This window comes from Poecile atricapillus, chromosome 4 (genome assembly GCF_030490865.1).
Source record: "Poecile atricapillus isolate bPoeAtr1 chromosome 4, bPoeAtr1.hap1, whole genome shotgun sequence".
Classification (NCBI taxonomy): domain Eukaryota; kingdom Metazoa; phylum Chordata; class Aves; order Passeriformes; family Paridae; genus Poecile; species Poecile atricapillus.
Window position 1 is genome coordinate 46932721 of NC_081252.1, and position 17454 is coordinate 46950174.

The window sequence follows — 17454 nt, forward strand, 5'->3', positions numbered from 1 at the left end:
GCCCTACTTTTTCTTCCATAATATCCTTTAGGCAGGATTTCAATGCCATAGTTAAGTCAGTGACATTTGTTAGAGTCATATAACATCAGCTCACACTAGTGTGATTAGATAAACAGCTTCTGAGTTCAAACTAAAAGCTATTCTGTCCTCTCTATCCAAGATAGCTGCAGATATTGCACAAGAAAAAATGTTACATATTAATGTGCTACTCTCGTGGTCCAAATGTATTTTCAAGTCTCTTCTTTGTACAGTTGTTTTCAAGGGAAGATTATGGTTCTTTGCAAATTACTAAGCCTTAAATATACTCTTCTCTGAAGGACTTTGAGTAGCTGAGAAAAAAGAAATTAAGTTCTTGAATCTAACATTAGTCTGAGCTAATATACGTTCTGATCAATAAGTAATATGTTGGCTGTGAAGAAAGAATTACCATGTTGAATAAGAAATGGGCAAAATTGACAAAGTGAAGTTTGGTGATTCAGCGAAAATTCCACATTTGTTCTGGGTTGATAGGGTTGGTGGTTTTCTTTGCCTTCACTGCAACAAAGTAGACCTGTATAGTACATCAGCAGAAAGTAGTTTGTAAACTTAAATCTTAATTGTATGTGCTATGAGAGTCCTGTTTGGAGTTCTTCCTAGTCCTTTCTTGGGTTGTTGAAGCCAAATTTTGTATATAGATATAGATTTAATTTATGATGAAAAAAATTAAGTCTGTGAACTTCTTTTACTTCAGTTTGTAAGTAACAGTGTCTCTCCCAGTTGCTTTATGTTTATCCCTAGCATAACTTAAAATGCTCGCCAGCTCTTTTGGAAGGAAGCATGTTAAAAAGTAGTTGAAAGAAAGTTAAGCTGTTCTCACATCTGACTTTCCAGAACATAGGAGATTGCTCTGTGTGCATGAGAGCAGAAGAGAAAACTCGGCTAGCCTTCTAGTATCTGTGTGAAAAGTGGCATGAAGAGAAACTAAAGTCAGTGATTTCAGGTGAAATCAGGTTAGGTTTCATGTGGAAGAAAACACACAATGAAAAAAATGCAGCAAGGTGTTTTGTGGTAAGACTTAAAACAGTTGAGCAGTCTGGTGAAATGTCTTTTGTACCTAGGTTGTGTTTACCTTGCTTCAATAAAGAGTGATGTAAATGGTTTCAGGAGGCTTTTTCCAGCCCTGTATTCTTGATGTTGAGCAAGGTAGGGTAGACAAGGTAGGCAGTATTAAAGAAGGAATGCATTCAAGCATTGCAGCTTAAATGGCTTCCTCCTTTCTGGCTGTGTTTCAGGCATTTCACCTGGTAACCTGAGATCTTTGCAAAGGCCCGAACAGGGAGAGGCCTGTATTGGCATCATTCTGATCTTCGGTCTTGTGTGAGGGTTTTCTACACGTGTCTGGTACTGATCTTCTTCCTGTAACATTACACACACACTCTCTTGATGTATCCAAGGAGGATATGGAGAAACAAAGGAACCAGGATTTGTATTGGGGAGGCAATTCATTGGATCTGGGAAGGGTTTGCCAATAGTATGAACTAATCATGGTGAGACCCCTGTCCCAAATGACTCTGGGTCCTGATTTTGTGGACAGAGGCTGCAGAACAAAGGGCAGAAGTGTGGTATATCCTATACTTGAGTTGAAGCGGTAGAGGGCACCAGACAGTAAGGAGCTACTTTTTGTACAGGAGTTAGGGAAAGAACAGACTTGGAGGAAAGAAGAGCAGAAGGGAGAGACATCAGTCTTCAGCATCACTCCATGATTGTTTTTTTTGGGAAGTTGTGTACTTCATGGATGACAGGGCACAGCTTCAACTATAAGAAAAAGGACTGCTTCACATGTTTGTTTGCCTAATCAAATACCTGAACCAGGAACTTACTGAAACATAAACCCCTTATGTAAAATAAGTATAGCTTCTAGTATATTGTATATTTTAAAGTTAGGGAATTCAAAGATTTAAGGTTGTCTGTAATGTACATGATAAACTGATGTAGCAGAGTTCAGATATCTAGACTGAGAATAATACACTGAGATGTTGTTCAGTCTTTAATTCAGTCCTCATTGGCCAAAGCATCAGTGCACTGTAATATCCTCATGCAATTACTTTCCATCTTATTGTCACTTTTGTCATTAAAAATGAATGACAGTGGGGTTTTTTTAAGGTGGATGCAGTAGTTTCATTAATGTAGGTATGGTCAATCCCTCTCATATCAAAGCACCCATGCTCTAGGCTTTCTAGTACAATAAACTAGTTCTGCCATCTTCCCTTTCCCCCAGACTGTATTGTGTAGCACTGTATGGGTAATTAGCATGTGTTAGGCTTTGTCCTAGTTCAGAACAAGCTAAAAAAAAGAATCAAGAATCAATATCACCCTTGATTATTTGGAAAATAACCAGGACAACCCTGATGCACTGGTAGTCTAGTCTATCTGGTGGACGTTAGAGTTGTTTTCTCTGAATTGCATTGTATTCCAAATTTGTTTTGTTTGTGATCATCTCTGAAAGTATGGTAGACTTATTTATATTTTTATCTTTGTAGTAGACATGTGACTCATATTTGTGCTTGATATTTACTAGCTAGATCACACAGAATCATGCAGAATATTCTGAGGTGGAAAGAACCCACAAGGGTCATTGAGTGCAGCTCCCAAGTGAATGGCCACAGAGGGATTGAACCCCAATCTTGGCATCATTAGAACTATACTCTAACCAACTGAGCTATGAAAACTTAACTCAGTTCTACATATTAAAGTTCCTGTAAACTTGACAAAATACATTGTGAATGCAGAGGTAAAATCACTGTATAGTAGGTGTTCAAAGCCCAACTAGTGTTTCTGTAAAACACACCTGTGGTACATAAAGTAAAAAATGTTATGGGAACCATGGTGAGATTTTAGAAGAACATAAATGCTTCAGAGATTTCCCTTTCCTTTTCATTATTGTGTGTATAAAGATAATACCCAATTCTGGCTGGAAATGGGGAATGAAAACGGTTGGATTTAAAATGTTCCACTGAGGCTACTAGTCAGTTTTGTAATAAAGTCAATGGATGAGGATAGACAGAAACTTCAGGAACAGTACTTTAAACTGAATGCCTGGAATAATATATGATGACTCTGCTTTCCCCCTCCAGGCTGTACAGCTTTTAAAAAATACAGGCTAAAGAACCTTTGTACCCCTGAAAAAAAAAAGGCAGAGAGATTTCTGCTGTGTGTTTTACTCCTGCTGAGTCAGTTTAAGCATCTAGGTCAGATTTCACCTGCCTGCAGTTAAATTTTGTTCAGTTCTTGCATCTTTCTTAAAAGCCTCTGTGGTGGTTGATTGGTTTCTTCAGAACAACTTGAAAAGGATTTGATGACAGCTGAAATAAATGGGTGTTCCTGGACATGGGCTAGTACTAGACATGAAAGAAGGGAAACTCAAGAGGTTAAAGTAAGAGTAGAGGAAAGGGAGAGCTGCTGCACTGCTTTAGGAAACATTTAGTTGTCATCTTGAGCTTCAGATCATATTGATGCAGGGGGGAGATGCACAACAAGAAGTGCTGTTTCTCTTTACCTGTTTGCTTTGAGATAAGACCACAGATAAAGAAACTTCTGAAGTACAGCATCTTAAGTATTTCAGCTGAGCAGATTATCCAGGTACAGCTCTGAAAAATGAAGTCTCTTAGCTGTGAAGTAGAACTGGCTCCTGACTGGCATGCTTGAAGTGTGAACAGAACAAGTTGGGACTGTCTGCACCAGGTTATACAGACAGGCCTGAGGCAGGCTTAGAAACAAAACATCACTTCTTCAGGAGTCTGTGTTTGTACAATCACCAGCCTGGACTGTGAGAGGCACAGGAGGAAGGTGTGTATTCACCACCTGCCAAGATGGATGCAGGCAAAAATTACAGTTGACCAAGCTGTGGAGGGCCTGGGGAGGGTTTGAAGACTTCCGTCCAAGTCCAGCCTTGCCAGGCCCTCTGCAGACACCGTTAATTTAGTGTTGTGACTGCTTTCCCTGTGTATTTGTCCGACCTGGGCTATATTATAGCCCAGAGCAGGAGTTTTGGAAGAATTTAAGGTGGTAATTTACAGCTAGCTGAATTTCCAGCTCCTCTCAAATGTAATGTATGTACTGCTGCAGATTAAACCCAGAAGCTTCCTTATTTGCATGAATGTTCTTAAGTTGTCTCCTAATGGCCATAGCTTGTCACAGGGCAAGCTTTAAAATTACAGCCATGAAATTAAATGGCTGAACTGGTCTTCCTGTTGCATTGCTTGAATAACTTTTACACATTGTGATGGGGGGAAGGCATAATTAGAGTTGTAGAAAGAGGGTTGTTTTTGTGTTTGCTGGCTGGTAATTGTCTAAAATTTTCTAATTGTGTTTCTGTAATGCGAAAGAAATGCCTTAAAAAAAAACAACAAAAGACACCCCTCAAAAAACCTCAAACATATCTCAAACACAAAATAGACTAGATTTTATTTAAGTAAAATAAATCCTTTTTTGTTCTGCCCTAATCCTTAATGTACTTTTGAGAGGAAATCCTCAACAGTGTTTGATTCATGTTAGTCTATGAAATCAGGAGATTTTTCCCAAACAGGAAAAAATGTTAAGACACTTGTGATGCATCAAGGATAGAGACATCTTAGCTGGGGCAGAAGCTGTTGTACGGCAGGTAAAATGGGTAATTCTGAGACAATAAATTCTAGATTCGGAGGCTTGTGCATTGATAAAATATTCTCCATCTGTAATTAGCTATCAAGTATTCCTGTTGAGAGACAGGTTATAGAATTCAGAGTATCAGCAACCTCTGTGGACTTAAAATTTTCTTTGTAGTATTAACCTATAAATTTAACTTTAGGTAAGATGTCCTCCAGAGTGGAGAAAAGTAAAGGAAATCTGCCTAAAATCTATATAAAGAGGGTCATCTTTACAAATTGACAAAGATTCCTTATGATCTATCAGCCTGTCTTAGTTTAAGTGAGGAAGATTCCAAACACATTGACTGCGTTCTGGATAAAATTAATATATTCTTTTAGAGCAAGAGACCACCTTCCAAGGACAGGTTTTCTTTTCTTCAGTGTATTACATTGTAGCAGAGAACACAGGCAATTAGGGTGGGTGAGCGTGCTTGTAGAAAGGAGGCTGCAGCTTTTGGGTTTGGTGATGTTGGACAGGAATGACAATTGCAGCACCTATTTTAGTCACCTGAGCTTTGGGAGCCAGGCTTTCAATGTAGCTTATACAGAAGGGCTTCCCTCAAGCACTCATTGATGTTGTAGTTAGAAGTCTGCTCTGAGTCAGTGTCTGCAGGAACCTGTTCCACTACAGAGGGACCAAGGGGTATCAACTGGAGATTTTTTTTAGCCCCAAATGGTTTTTTTTTGGTGGGGTGTTTTGGTTTGGTTTTGGTTTTTTGGTTTTGTTTTTCGTAAACTCAGCTGAAATGACTGCTTCATGGAATCACTCTTTGTGGAACTATACCTTTAAATTCATCAGAAAGTGAAACTTTGCAGCATGGCACTTGAGCTATTCATCTCAATAAAAACAAAGGATTCATGTTAGCTGCCTGAAGTTTCTAGGAAGATTTAGATCTTGGAGGTCACATCCATGAGTCTGGGAATACCCTTCCTTTCACCTGTTTCCAGCTGTATCACAGCACAACCAGTGGAAGTAATTTCCGATGGATTTTGCTGTCTGACAATGTCTTTGCAAATGGTTCACCAAGTGAGATTTTTAGGAACTGCTAAGATATGGTGAAGAGTGGAATGAAAACTTACGCTGCTCAGCTGAATTACTGCAGCTGATGGTCAAGGGATGCAGAAGTACTGCTACTGCTCTTACATGTCTCTCTTCATCTACCTAAATCTTTTGTCAAAGATGTTACCTAGATTCAGATTTCAGATTGAGCTCCTGCAACCTGTGTACTAGTCTCTAGTGGTGACTGTGTAAATAATAATGCTTAGGAGCTCTTGAGATAGCTATTCAGCTAATTATCTATTAGCTATTCAGCTAGAGGCAAGGAGCCAAAAGGGGAAGAAACTCTACCTGTGGCCTGTAGCTGTGCTGGGAAATCCCATCAGAAAGTCCATGTCTGGCCTTCTGGAAGGTGATACAGAGACTTGGAAGAAACTTCAGCATCAACTTTGTGTTCTCTAGGGGCTATAATAGCTAAATATTCAGGGAATACCTGCAAGCCATGAGGTGCTCTATGTGGAGGGTGCATCTCTGATACCTTCCTGGTCCCATTAGTATGCCTGGACTAGTGTAGGAGAAGAACTGGCAAATAATCAGTAAACTTTCACTGAAGGCAGGAGTCCCTGGACTGGCCTTTTGGCCAGCAGCACTGTGGTGATTTGGAAATCCTGGATCTTTACATGCATGGGCTATTGACATTGCTAGTGATGCTTTCCAGCCCAAAACAATGCTGATGGGAGTTATTGCAGTTTTTGACAGATAGATAGCATGGGTTTCTGCTCTGGGATCATCAGTGCCTCTGAAAGCATCCTGTAGTCATGACAGGGCCAAAGCTGTGGTGTGTAAGTTCTTCTGAGCTCCAGCTTGTGTGGTCTGAGTCCTGTTCTGCTGGGTGTTGTGCTGAGTACTTGCTCACCTATTTGAAAGCAGAGACTGACACCTTCTGTAGACCAAGATCTACATAGTTTTGTTCATTTTTTCCTAACTGAATCCAGTGACTGGGTAATTAAACTACTGTATAACACAACAGCTAACAGCCTGGTGCCATTAATCTACCCGTTTTCACATGGAGCCTAGACCTTTTAAGAGTTTTGTACTTAAAAGTAAGAAGCTTTAGCTTTTCCAGAGAAAAGTTAACACTCAGATCTGGTAGCTAAAAGGCTTGGCTTCCTTAACCTGGCAAAAATATCTCATTAGTCATTTTTGCCATATTGCGGTGATAAGTCTTTATTGTTTGTGGATTAGAGGGTTTCCTCAGGAACTGTGTTCTTCTAGAGATTGCCAGAAGGGAATTGCTCACTGTGTGAATAAGGAGAGCACTCCGTGAGAGTGGGGCAATATCAAACGTGTCCACAGATGTACACCTGAACCTCACATTAGCAGAAGGACAGGTGCATAATCATCTTGTTGAATATACAATTGAAACAACTACACACTGTTGAACTGTTAGGCTTTCAGTTCCTGCAGGTGAATCAGCTTCCTTTGAGCTTTTAAGCGTGAAGCTTAAAAAACTTTGTGTCATAAAGGAAGGGCAACTGCGTTCTCGCAGAGTGTTTGGCTGCATTGCAACAAACCTGGTTACTGATGCCCAGGCATACTTTGATTGATGCACAGATCAAATGACTGCTGGGAGTGGCTTTTGGGGTGACGTCCCACGTACAGTGATGTCAGCAAAAGATTTAAAAAAAATTCAGGTGTGGCATAATCTGCCAATTAAACTGATTAGTGCTCTGGCTGAGTCCTGAGAAGGAGCTCTGACTACAGCCCTGCTTGTTGAAGTCTTTCATGTAGTGCCTTTGGCTCACCTTGTACTTTTACCAAGTACCTTCACTGCAGGGTGCAGTAAATTGTGGTAGGATACCTTACCAAGGGCTGTGTGCTAGCTCACTTGCCATCAGGGGAAATCTGATATTGGCTGACAAATGTCCCTGACTGCTTGGAAGCTGTGACACTGGAAGAGGTCCTGCGACTCCCGTGGGATCGGGATCGGGATGGAGTGCATCACTGCTCTGTTGGCAGAAGTGAAAGCTACCCAGGAGGCCATGCAAGCTGGGCAGAATGCACTAAAGCATGATGTGGAAACATCTCAGAAGGAAATCAGAACTGTGTTAGCATTGCAGAGGAGCCAGCAACAGGTGAAAGAAGATATCAAAGCAGAGGTGAAGTCCAGTCACTTGGATATAAGAACTGTGCTTGAGGAAATCCAACGAGTAAGAGAAGAAATGGAAGCTCGATTAAATACTCAGGCTGATCTGGTCTTACTGATCAAAGAAGTGAGCACCAATTTAACATGTGTAGACAAGGCTTTCCAGAAAATGGAGGAGAGGCAGAAAGTTTTTACCAGCCTGCATCTTCCCACGAGAGAAAATGTTGAGCAAGGATTTTTCTTTGAAAAATGCTTACACCAGATGCACATGGGTTTTGAAAGACCTGTGGAAGCTAACAATTTGGATGAGGAATGTGAAAAGAAGGTGTTTGGGGGTAAGACAATTGTGATTGCAAGTGTGGGGAGAGAAGTGAGGTTGTTTCTATTTATGCTTGTCAAGAAATTTGTTTAATCTATTTTGAATGCTTTTAAGTGATTTAATTGTTTTTATAAATTGAATCTCTTGCTTAAAATAATTTCTAGTAGATACTACTACACATACCTTCCTAGTACATGATATGCAAAGGAAGGCTTTGATTTGGTTCTGCAAACCGAAAAAGTGTGTTAGAGACTTTTCTGGTAATCCAGCAACAATGCATAAGATAGGGAGGCTCAGGAAACCAGTAGCACAATGCGAGCTCTGAGGTAGCCAGCCAGACAAATACTGTGTCAAGTACCGGGCGGAACCCCACCACCTAAATGTAACTTTATGAAACACACCCTGTGTACTGACAGTTGGGTATTTCTTGCTTCTGAACAGCTACTAACTAGAGAAGCTATGCATGAGAAACAGTTTGCTTCATGGAGAAGCTTGGAATGGGTTTAATGCTCTCCCCAGTGAACTGGAGTCAGCCAGCTCTGTGCCGTCCGTACAATGGATGTAGAGGGAGTGAGAGGATTTGTGGACCTTTTCCAAGATCCAGATCAGATCTTCTGTGAATGATTCAATTATTAAAAGTCTTAGTTTTGTAAAATCACTACTATTTTTTTTTTCTTTACTGATATGAAGGATAGGACTTTAGATGGTGTACTACATGCAGTACTTGAAAATCTGATTTTCAGTCTTCCAAAACCAAGCTTTTCAACCACATTGAGTAAAGTGGTTTTGAGCCTGCTGGAGAGGAGTCCAGAACCTGATTTAAAGTGATTTAAACACAAATTGTTCGGCATTATGAGTCTGACACTACAGAGGTGGCAGATGAACAGGCCCAAGTGAGGAGGACTTGGGCTGTTAACAAATAGCATCTTTAAATTACACTCTGTCATTGATGTGGTGGTATCAGTAATCAGACTCATGATGCTTTTGTCTTAATGAAAGCATGGCTTTTGTTTTGACACCACAGCATGCGTTCTATACGAATCTGGAAACGATCTGTCATTGCCCAGAGGTACGTAGGCCATAAATAAACATCGTAGTGTCAGTGGTGTTAATCTGTCGAGGCAGTTCATGCTACAGAGGGTTCATGCTTTTCAGCATTTGAAGTTGCTGTGTATAGCACATGTTTATGATAAAATTGCCAACAGGAATGTCACCGAGTCTCACTTCATGCATGTTTTTTGTTCAGCTTTTTTTAGTATAGTATCAGGGGCTGGCTTGGTTGGATGCTTGAATGAGTTTCTTGGAAAATACTTGGTGATCTGGGCAGCAGGATAAAAGTAGTGGAATGAAACTGACAATGTGATAAGGGCTGCCTGAACTCTGGAAACAATGGCTATTTGGAATCTTTTGTAATTTGTAGCTAGCTATTGTATCACTGCATTTAAATGAAACTTCTTCATTAGGTAACTAACTGTGTGATGTAATTTTTTTCCCAGAGTAAAAATTGTCTGCAATTTTTCAGTTTTAACACAGCTCTGTCAGGGTCTTAGAAATGGTTGTAAAACTAATTTCAAATACTTAATTAAATTATTAATTAACTAGCATTTGTATCAGTGAATTTACCCATACTCTTATGTCAAGAATAATGCTGTAGTTCTCTACTTGTCATAAATGGAGCATTCAGGAAGGGAGGTGGAATATATGAGAGTAGGAGTATGTAAGCCAGTAGGGAAGGGAAGAGCTGACTCTACATGTTTGTTCTCTAGTCCCTGCTCTTTTTTTATTTCCTGTCTTCTTGATTATTATCCCTTGTGATTTTGAAGGAGCTTAAGAAGGTAGCCAGTAATATCCTACACACAGATTGTCCATAACATTGCTGGAAATTTGACCAGGTTGCTCTTAGATGTGAACTGGCATTTGTGTAAAAATGTCTACTCAAGAGACATTGTTATAGCTTCACAGCAAGAAAAGATGTGGTCATGTTAGTTAAATTGTGGTAAAAATAACTAGAACTGGCAGCCAAGCGTGATCCTTTTGTCTTACAAATTTGTATTTTGATTTGGGCTGATGTACCTTTTAATAGCTCTAATATTAACCTGCACAATGGTATGTTTCTACTTGAAAATACACCCTTTAAAAGGTGTTAGTCTGCATCTCTGAGCAGAAGTGTAGGGAAATCTCCAAGAATACAAGGGCATTTGAACATTATAAAGCATGATATGCTGACAATTCTCTAACTGGCAGAAAATCTTTCCCAGAGAGGATTTATCTGCAAAATTAATAGGTTCGGGAAGCACTTTATACCAGGCTCAGTAAGGAAGGCACAGAGGATTGTTAGTATTTTGAACAGGAAAACTGTTTTCAAAGACTTTAAAAGCAAATGCAGGCTGTGGAAGACTGATGTATTAATGCAATAGCTGATATGTCAGACTAACATTAACTGAGAATCAAAGCTTTTGTTCTTAATACTCTCTCAAGTTGTGAGATTGAAACTTACATTGCTGGGATGATTCTAGGGTCATCTGACAACCTTCAAACCAGGTGCTTGGCATTCAGAAAGGATTGAGTCTTGTTGGTTAGTTTGTCCCTGTTTCCACAGAATCACTGGGTTGGAAGAGACCTTTAAGATGCATGCTCCTATCTTTCTTTTCTCCAGATCTCACCTCTCAGGTTTTTTCACTCTATCGTGAGGAAATCTTGTTAAGTTGAAACTGTACAAAGTAATCTGCTTAGATGTCTTCATTAAATTGCCAAGGGATATTTATCTGTTGCATCAGCCTTTTATTGCAAAATTGTTTGCTCATTCCCTTTGTGATCAAGGGGGGGAAGACTGGCCCTATCTGCACAGTTGTACTGTACACCCTTTCCAGTCTCAAGACAGCAGAGAAACATGAAAATGTTGACAAATAAAGTGCTGATTTATGTAATCTGGTTTCCTCTGACATGAGATGATTGTGTACTGTGAAAGCATTGAGGTTGCCACAAAACAAAGAATATTAAATCAATAATGTAATTTCAGGACTGTGAATATATATTGAAATATATTACATTTTAGAGCTTTTTTTTGAAGTCTTATCCTTGTGACTGAAAATTGCTAGCACTAAGAAATGATGCAAAACCTCTAGTTGATAAAGCTCAGGTCTCAGCTGCAGAGGGGGGAGATTTTCCAATTAAAATTTTAAAAGGAAGAAGAATAACAAAGGAAATGTAGAGAAAATGGTTTTGTAGTCAGCAGTACTTTAGAGTGCAGGAAATACGAAATCTGTGTTGCACACAAAAGTGGACAACTCTTATATTAGAAATAAGTTACTGAATAGATAGGATGATAGAGGTCTTGCATTTTATGAAAGTATTTTTTCAGTGCCTAATGTGAAGAGTATGCTCAAAAGTATGCCACAGAATACATGAATGTGAGGATGAAGTGCAAAACACTGTAGCCAAGGTTATAGTGTTAGGAATTAACAGACTGGTAGTGTCTGGTCTGCAGTGCTACTGAAATAACCCTTTCTCCTAGTTAGTAATTCAGCAAGTGTTTGTAGGAATTTATAAGTACTTCCTTTTGTACCTGTCCTTTACATTTTGGTGAGATTTCAGCATGAAATGCATATTAATTAGTTGTTGTTGTTGTCTTAGTTGACAAGGTCAAGCAGCGGAGTCCCAAGAGCTCATGCATACGGACTCAAGCCTCCACAGATGCGCGTTCACCTGGCACAAAAGCAGCCGAGTTGACACAATACAAAACAAAATGTGAGACCCAAAGTGGAATCATCGTGCAGCTGAAAAAATTCCTGACATCCAGTAACCAGAAGTTTGAAGCATTAACAGTTGTCATCCAGCACCTGCAGTCTGAGGTAAAAACACACAGCTCATCAATTTTGACTTTAATTATTTGAACTCTTCTCAGCAAGTGCTTCAGGAAATACTAATATACTGATACTAAATTTTATATTTCCATTCTAGTGGTTTCTCTTTCCCTGTGGAAGTTATACTTCAAGCATCAGTTGGCTAGGAAAAAATCAAACCCATGACAATGGGCTTTGTGGCCTCTGCATGCTTCACATGCTCTTAAAAGGAGTTTTTAAATGTTTGTAGACAGAGAGTCCTTCAGGGCTGAGTAGCTTTCCAAGCATGTACTTCAAGTTCTGCCCTTGTAGGAAAGTCTAATTTCAACAGATAATCTACATGGCCTTACTTTGTTATCTGACATTGGATGGAAGAGTATTTAAGGGGTGGATATGTTTTTGAGCTACTTAGAATAAAGTTCAAGTTGTTACAATTTTATTTATTGAATCCTGCACTGTTGATGGTTTCTTAAAATTATTAATAAAAATACAGAAATGCATCTGGAATTACAGAGTAGAATGAATCTGATGTGGCTTAATCTTAATTTTTCTAATCTGTTTGAAATATGTAGTGACAATCAATTTGATACTACACTAGAAACTCTTGGTCTGCTTTGAAAACTTTTGAGAAAAGAAAAATGTGAAGTCAAGGAAATTATAACAGTTATGAGTTTATACTGCACTGCTGATGCAGGCTTTAATAGCCATTTCTCTTGCACTTATAACTCATGTTCCAAGATTGGTATGAATTTCATTTCAGCTCTTCTGCTACATGGTGATTTTATGGTCTGGTATACAAAAAAAGCACTAAATTTTCTTAGTATTCTGGCAGAAATGTCACATTCTCATGGGATAATATCTGCTTGCTTTCATTTAATCTAAAAATACCGCGTTTATCTCCTAGTCTGGTTCAGCTCTAAGAACAGTGGCTCTTAGCCAGCTTTCTGGGATTGGTTTGGTTGGGTTTTTTAAACTCTTGGTTGAAACACCTTTCTCTGTCTAAGGAACTAGTTTGAGATCTTCAAAGCAATATGGTACAGGATTTTTGGATGCCTGTCATCTAACATGATATTGTGAAATTTTAAGTGAAATTCTCACTGCTAATTTTCTACTCTAGAATAAGCACACTGATTTCCATTGGTAACTCTTACAATTAAATGTCTTGGCCTAGTTTCTTCTCTCAAATATATTTTATTGCAACATTCTAAAACTCACAAATGCTTTATAAATGTAATTTTTAGTAAGAAGAAGCCCATCATACTAATTTCTTCAAGACTATTTTGCAGGTTGCTCTAGCCTAAATGTGGGGTTTTTTTAAAGAATAATCAGGGGTTTAATTAAGAAAAAATTATTTTGAAGGAGGGAAGAGAGAACTACATGGAAAAAACTAGTGATTTTGCTCCTTATTCCTCTTTGTTAGTCTTTTGCAGATAGAAAAGAAACATCTCTGTCAAATTATGTAAAATTAATAATCTTGGACAGTTAAGTTTGAGCACATGCAATTGAGGTAGATATGACACATGGATGCATTTTCATACAAGTTACTGATTTTGAGGTTGTTCTCTCCTTTCCTGGGATAAGACAATACTTGCTGAAGACTCATTTCCTTACTCTTGTGGAAGTACCATAGGGATGGGAAGGACTCTTCTGCTGTGGTGCTGTAAGGAATACTTAAAATCTGTTAGCTGTGGGAAACATCATTAAGGATTTCACTGTTCTAAGGAACACTGTGAAGAGTAGTTTTATTTTTGTTCACTTGGGTTTTTTTCCTTTAGGGTGAGGAGTGGAGTCTGGTATAGTTAACAGTCTTAGCTGCCCATATGATTATTTTTCTGAAGTATCCCTTGGGGACCCCTTTGATGTAGTTTTCAAACTCTGGATTAACTCAGGGATAAACTTCAAGTTAGGCTCTAACTCATGAGGTAGGATCTCATACGTTAACTACTGCACAGCCAACTGCAAGTGGATTCAGCTTCTCCGTCCTTTTTTAAAAAAAATAAAAATTAAAAATCATGCTTAGTTGATTACATGGAGAACAAAGCTGTGCTTCCATTCTTCCCACTAGAGCAAGTGCAAAGTGACATGATACAGCCTAAGAAACAGCTTGCTCCGGACTCCTCTGGTGCTGCTCTGTCCCTACAGAAAGCCATTTCAGCCTGCTACTACCAGAAAGCTAAACCAGCCAAAGAGCATTTCTTTGCCAGGTGATGATGTGGATTGTCCTAACATTTTGTCAGAGCCAGTGTGAGGGTGAGATGTGGTGAAGGACAGGCTGCCTGGCCAAACAGAGTAAAGTACTGGAGTGAGCACTTAGGTCACTTCAAGGCTGGGCAGCCCAGCCTGAGCCTCTTGGCAATATCTGCTGCAGCCCCTCCTGCTTTTGCTCCAAAGCTGAAGAGACTGGGATATGATTTGACTGTTAGATTGTTTGGTTTTACTGTTATGTTGTTTTTACTTTTTTCCCCCCAAGAGTTCCCAATGCATTTCTGCACAAAAGATTAAAGTTGTTTTTTATGAGCTCATTTGAAGTGGAATATAGATGTGAACAAAATCAGGGCTTGCTGGCAAAGATGTCTGTCAAAACTGCAACTAGCCCATCTGGAGTGAGGTTGAAAGGCTGCTGTCAAAGGGTTAAATGGGATTAAGCAATGCTGCTCTGCTGTTTCTAGCTGAGCAGGACTATCTCAAAAAAAAAGGGAGCTCAAACCTGTTTGTTGCAAGAGTTACCTTGGAGCTGTCAATAGTAACAGCTGCTTCTGATAAAACCTTCCCACTGATCTGTCAGTGTTTCTTTAGGGGTGTGAGGAGGGTGTTTATGCTTAGCTACCTTTACCAAGACTCTTCTGAGTTTAAAAATCCTAAAAGCCTGATTTCTACCTCACAGGGGCTATTGTTTTGCCCCAACAAAGCCGGGTTAATGGTAGATGGAAACCTCTTGGCATCCAGAGCATTTGATGGCAATGAACAGTGTGGCTGATGAGAACACAGAGTTTTTCCATTGTTGGACAGCTGTGTGTGTGCTGGCAGTGATAGGAACACGTGATAAACTGAGCACTAATCACAAAAGCAAGTTGAGCCTTTCTAGAGTACTGCGCTTCCCCTGATCCCTTGATAATTCCTGTTACTTCATGACTACTTTCCTGTTTTTTAAGTTCGAACAAGAAACAAGAGTGGCAGTACAGAGGAAATGGTGAAAGTTGCCATTTACAGTAAGTGCATGAAGCGCCAAGGAAAGCAGTTTTCCATTAACCTTCAGCTGCACTGAGCTCTGAAATTTGCACTACTTCATTTGAGTTGATCTTTTAGCTTCCACTAGTATTCATTTTGAATTTATTGTGTCTTCAGTAAGAGATATGTTCATGTTTAAATATGTGGTTAGCATGTCTGTGATTAGTTAGGTTGGGGATGCCACTCTTGCAGCTCTCCCCTCTCTTCCCTAGCCCATGTGTATGCTTGGGCTTCTTTGGGAAGCCAGTAAAAAAAGTTATTATGAGTCTAGTTTTGCAGGTCTGTCCATGTCAAAAGTGTTTTGGGTATGTCCCCATGTAGTGGTTCACTGTGGGAAGAAGTGAAGAACCACCAGGGGTGGGGTGGGAATGTGTGCCTGAGAGGTCTGCAGCTGTGGCTAGGAGCCAAATGCTCCCTTGGGAAGCAAAATGCCCCAGTACATCAGAAGCTGATGAGGCTGAGGCTATGGCAGTTTGTGCATGAGCCTCGCTTCTTGCCTCCTGAGAAGTGTTCAGCCCCTTCCCCTGCCTCAGGGCTGCCCCCCAAGGCTGTGTGAGCCCTGCAGCTGGGCTGTTCTAACCTCCAACTCACTGCTGTGTATAAACTCTTACATCGTTGGCAGTGGAGGGTGATTGTTTTAGTAGTGTGGTCCTAGCTTGGTTTTAAATTTGTCTGTCTAAGGCAGATTTAGTTGTCAAAGGAAATGGTAATGTGTAGTTAGAATGGCTTTGTAACTGTTCAAAGTGTGAACTGACAGATATTTCATCTTCTCATTTTAGTGCATAAACTGCTATGTTCAGAACTACTACCTAAGCTGTTAAAAAAAACTTAGATGGTAAAGTGTTTAGTTATTATGAATATCTATTTTAATTTTTCTAGTTTAATAAATGAGTCCAGTTAAGCATCTCAGTAATTCTCTACAGATTTTGCTATAGAGATGAGCTTCCAAATTTGTATCTGTGAAACAGGGTACTAGAGAGATGAAAAGAAGCTCAATTTCACTGTTGTGCTTTTCTTGCTATGGTCATGGGAAGAAGTTTCTTTAGTAGAGGAAAAGGCCATTTGAGAAAGGTATAGAGCCTTCACAGTAATAGGTGGATAGCACTAATTGTGGATGTGACACAGGAAACAACATAAGGAGCATGCTAGAAATGGTGTGACTGATCAGGCTTCAGCATTTCTAGGTGGAAATAGGAATTGACCATTAGTATATGAGCTGTTGCAACTGGCATTTCCTGACATGTGCATGACTGTAAGAGTCAAGATACTAGCTTCCTTGGGAACTTAGCAGTTTAAAACTTTTTTTTTTTTTTTTTTTTCCATTTTGGAATACATGAACACATCTATCAGAAATGTTTGTCCTGGCCTTTGTGGAAGTTCAGCAGAAAATGTTTGTGTTTATCAAATGAGAAATGCATATCTAGGTTAAGGGGCAGAAGTACACATTGCATCACTAAACCCCAAGAGTTTTGGAACAGTCATATCTTTTGACCTCTAACTCCTGTTGTTTAAAGAAGCTGTCTTTGAGTAAAACTTTTAGTTTTGATTTTCTAGAACTTAAAATCAAACTTGGCCAGTTTTCATTAGAATTGTCATACCAGGTGTATCTGGCTTCCCAAAATACGGGCATAACTTTTTACGAGAGAGAATAAGGATATGTAATCAAGATAATTTCTGTGCTTCTGTACTTGGAAAAAAAAAATAAAAAATCACTTACAATTCAAAATGTAATATCCTGATCTTGAGCAATGCAAATATTTTTTGTTTTGTAGCAAAGAGTATTTGAGTGAAATCACAGTAGCTTCCTCCATAGAGAAAACCTAGACTGTGGAAGCCCGTGTCTGACAGGTAGTAGTTGGAAAGCAAGGAAGTTTCAGATGATTTTCAAGGTCTCTATAAAACATGGTATTGAATGAACAAGAATGTTTTTGGCAACAGATTGAAGATTTGTGAGCTCTAACATCCAGAAAAAACATTTTAATCCATTAATTACTATGAAACTAGGCTGTGATGGAAATAACTTTTTAGAAGATGCGTCAGTTCAGCAATTTATTTGGTACACCTGGCTATTCAGAATGGGTTACAGCTGAAGAGAATTAGGAGTCCTGTCCTATAGCTACTCCTAGCAAAAGGTGTTTTGGAAAAAGACACCTTTGACTGAAACAAACTTGATGTTTCAGGCAACTAGTGCTGCTTTCCACAAAGAACCTGATTTTCATGACTACCTTGTTATTTCTTGTAATTAATATTTTTTCAAG

The 17454-nt window shown here is 39.3% G+C and overlaps 1 protein-coding gene across 4 annotated transcripts in view; it reads left to right on the plus strand.

The window, feature by feature from the left end:
- The window catches only part of MTUS1 (microtubule associated scaffold protein 1), a 115726-nt gene that overhangs the window by 76411 nt on the left and 21861 nt on the right, over nucleotides 1–17454 (plus strand). For 3 of the 4 annotated variants that reach the window (XM_058837678.1, XM_058837677.1, XM_058837680.1), the window contains one exon: nucleotides 11760–11977. In XM_058837678.1, the coding sequence (XP_058693661.1) occupies nucleotides 11760–11977 (218 nt within the window). Of the gene's footprint in view, nucleotides 1–7447; nucleotides 8143–11759; nucleotides 11978–17454 lie in introns of those variants that run through there. The other variant, XM_058837679.1, reaches the window with a different exon arrangement.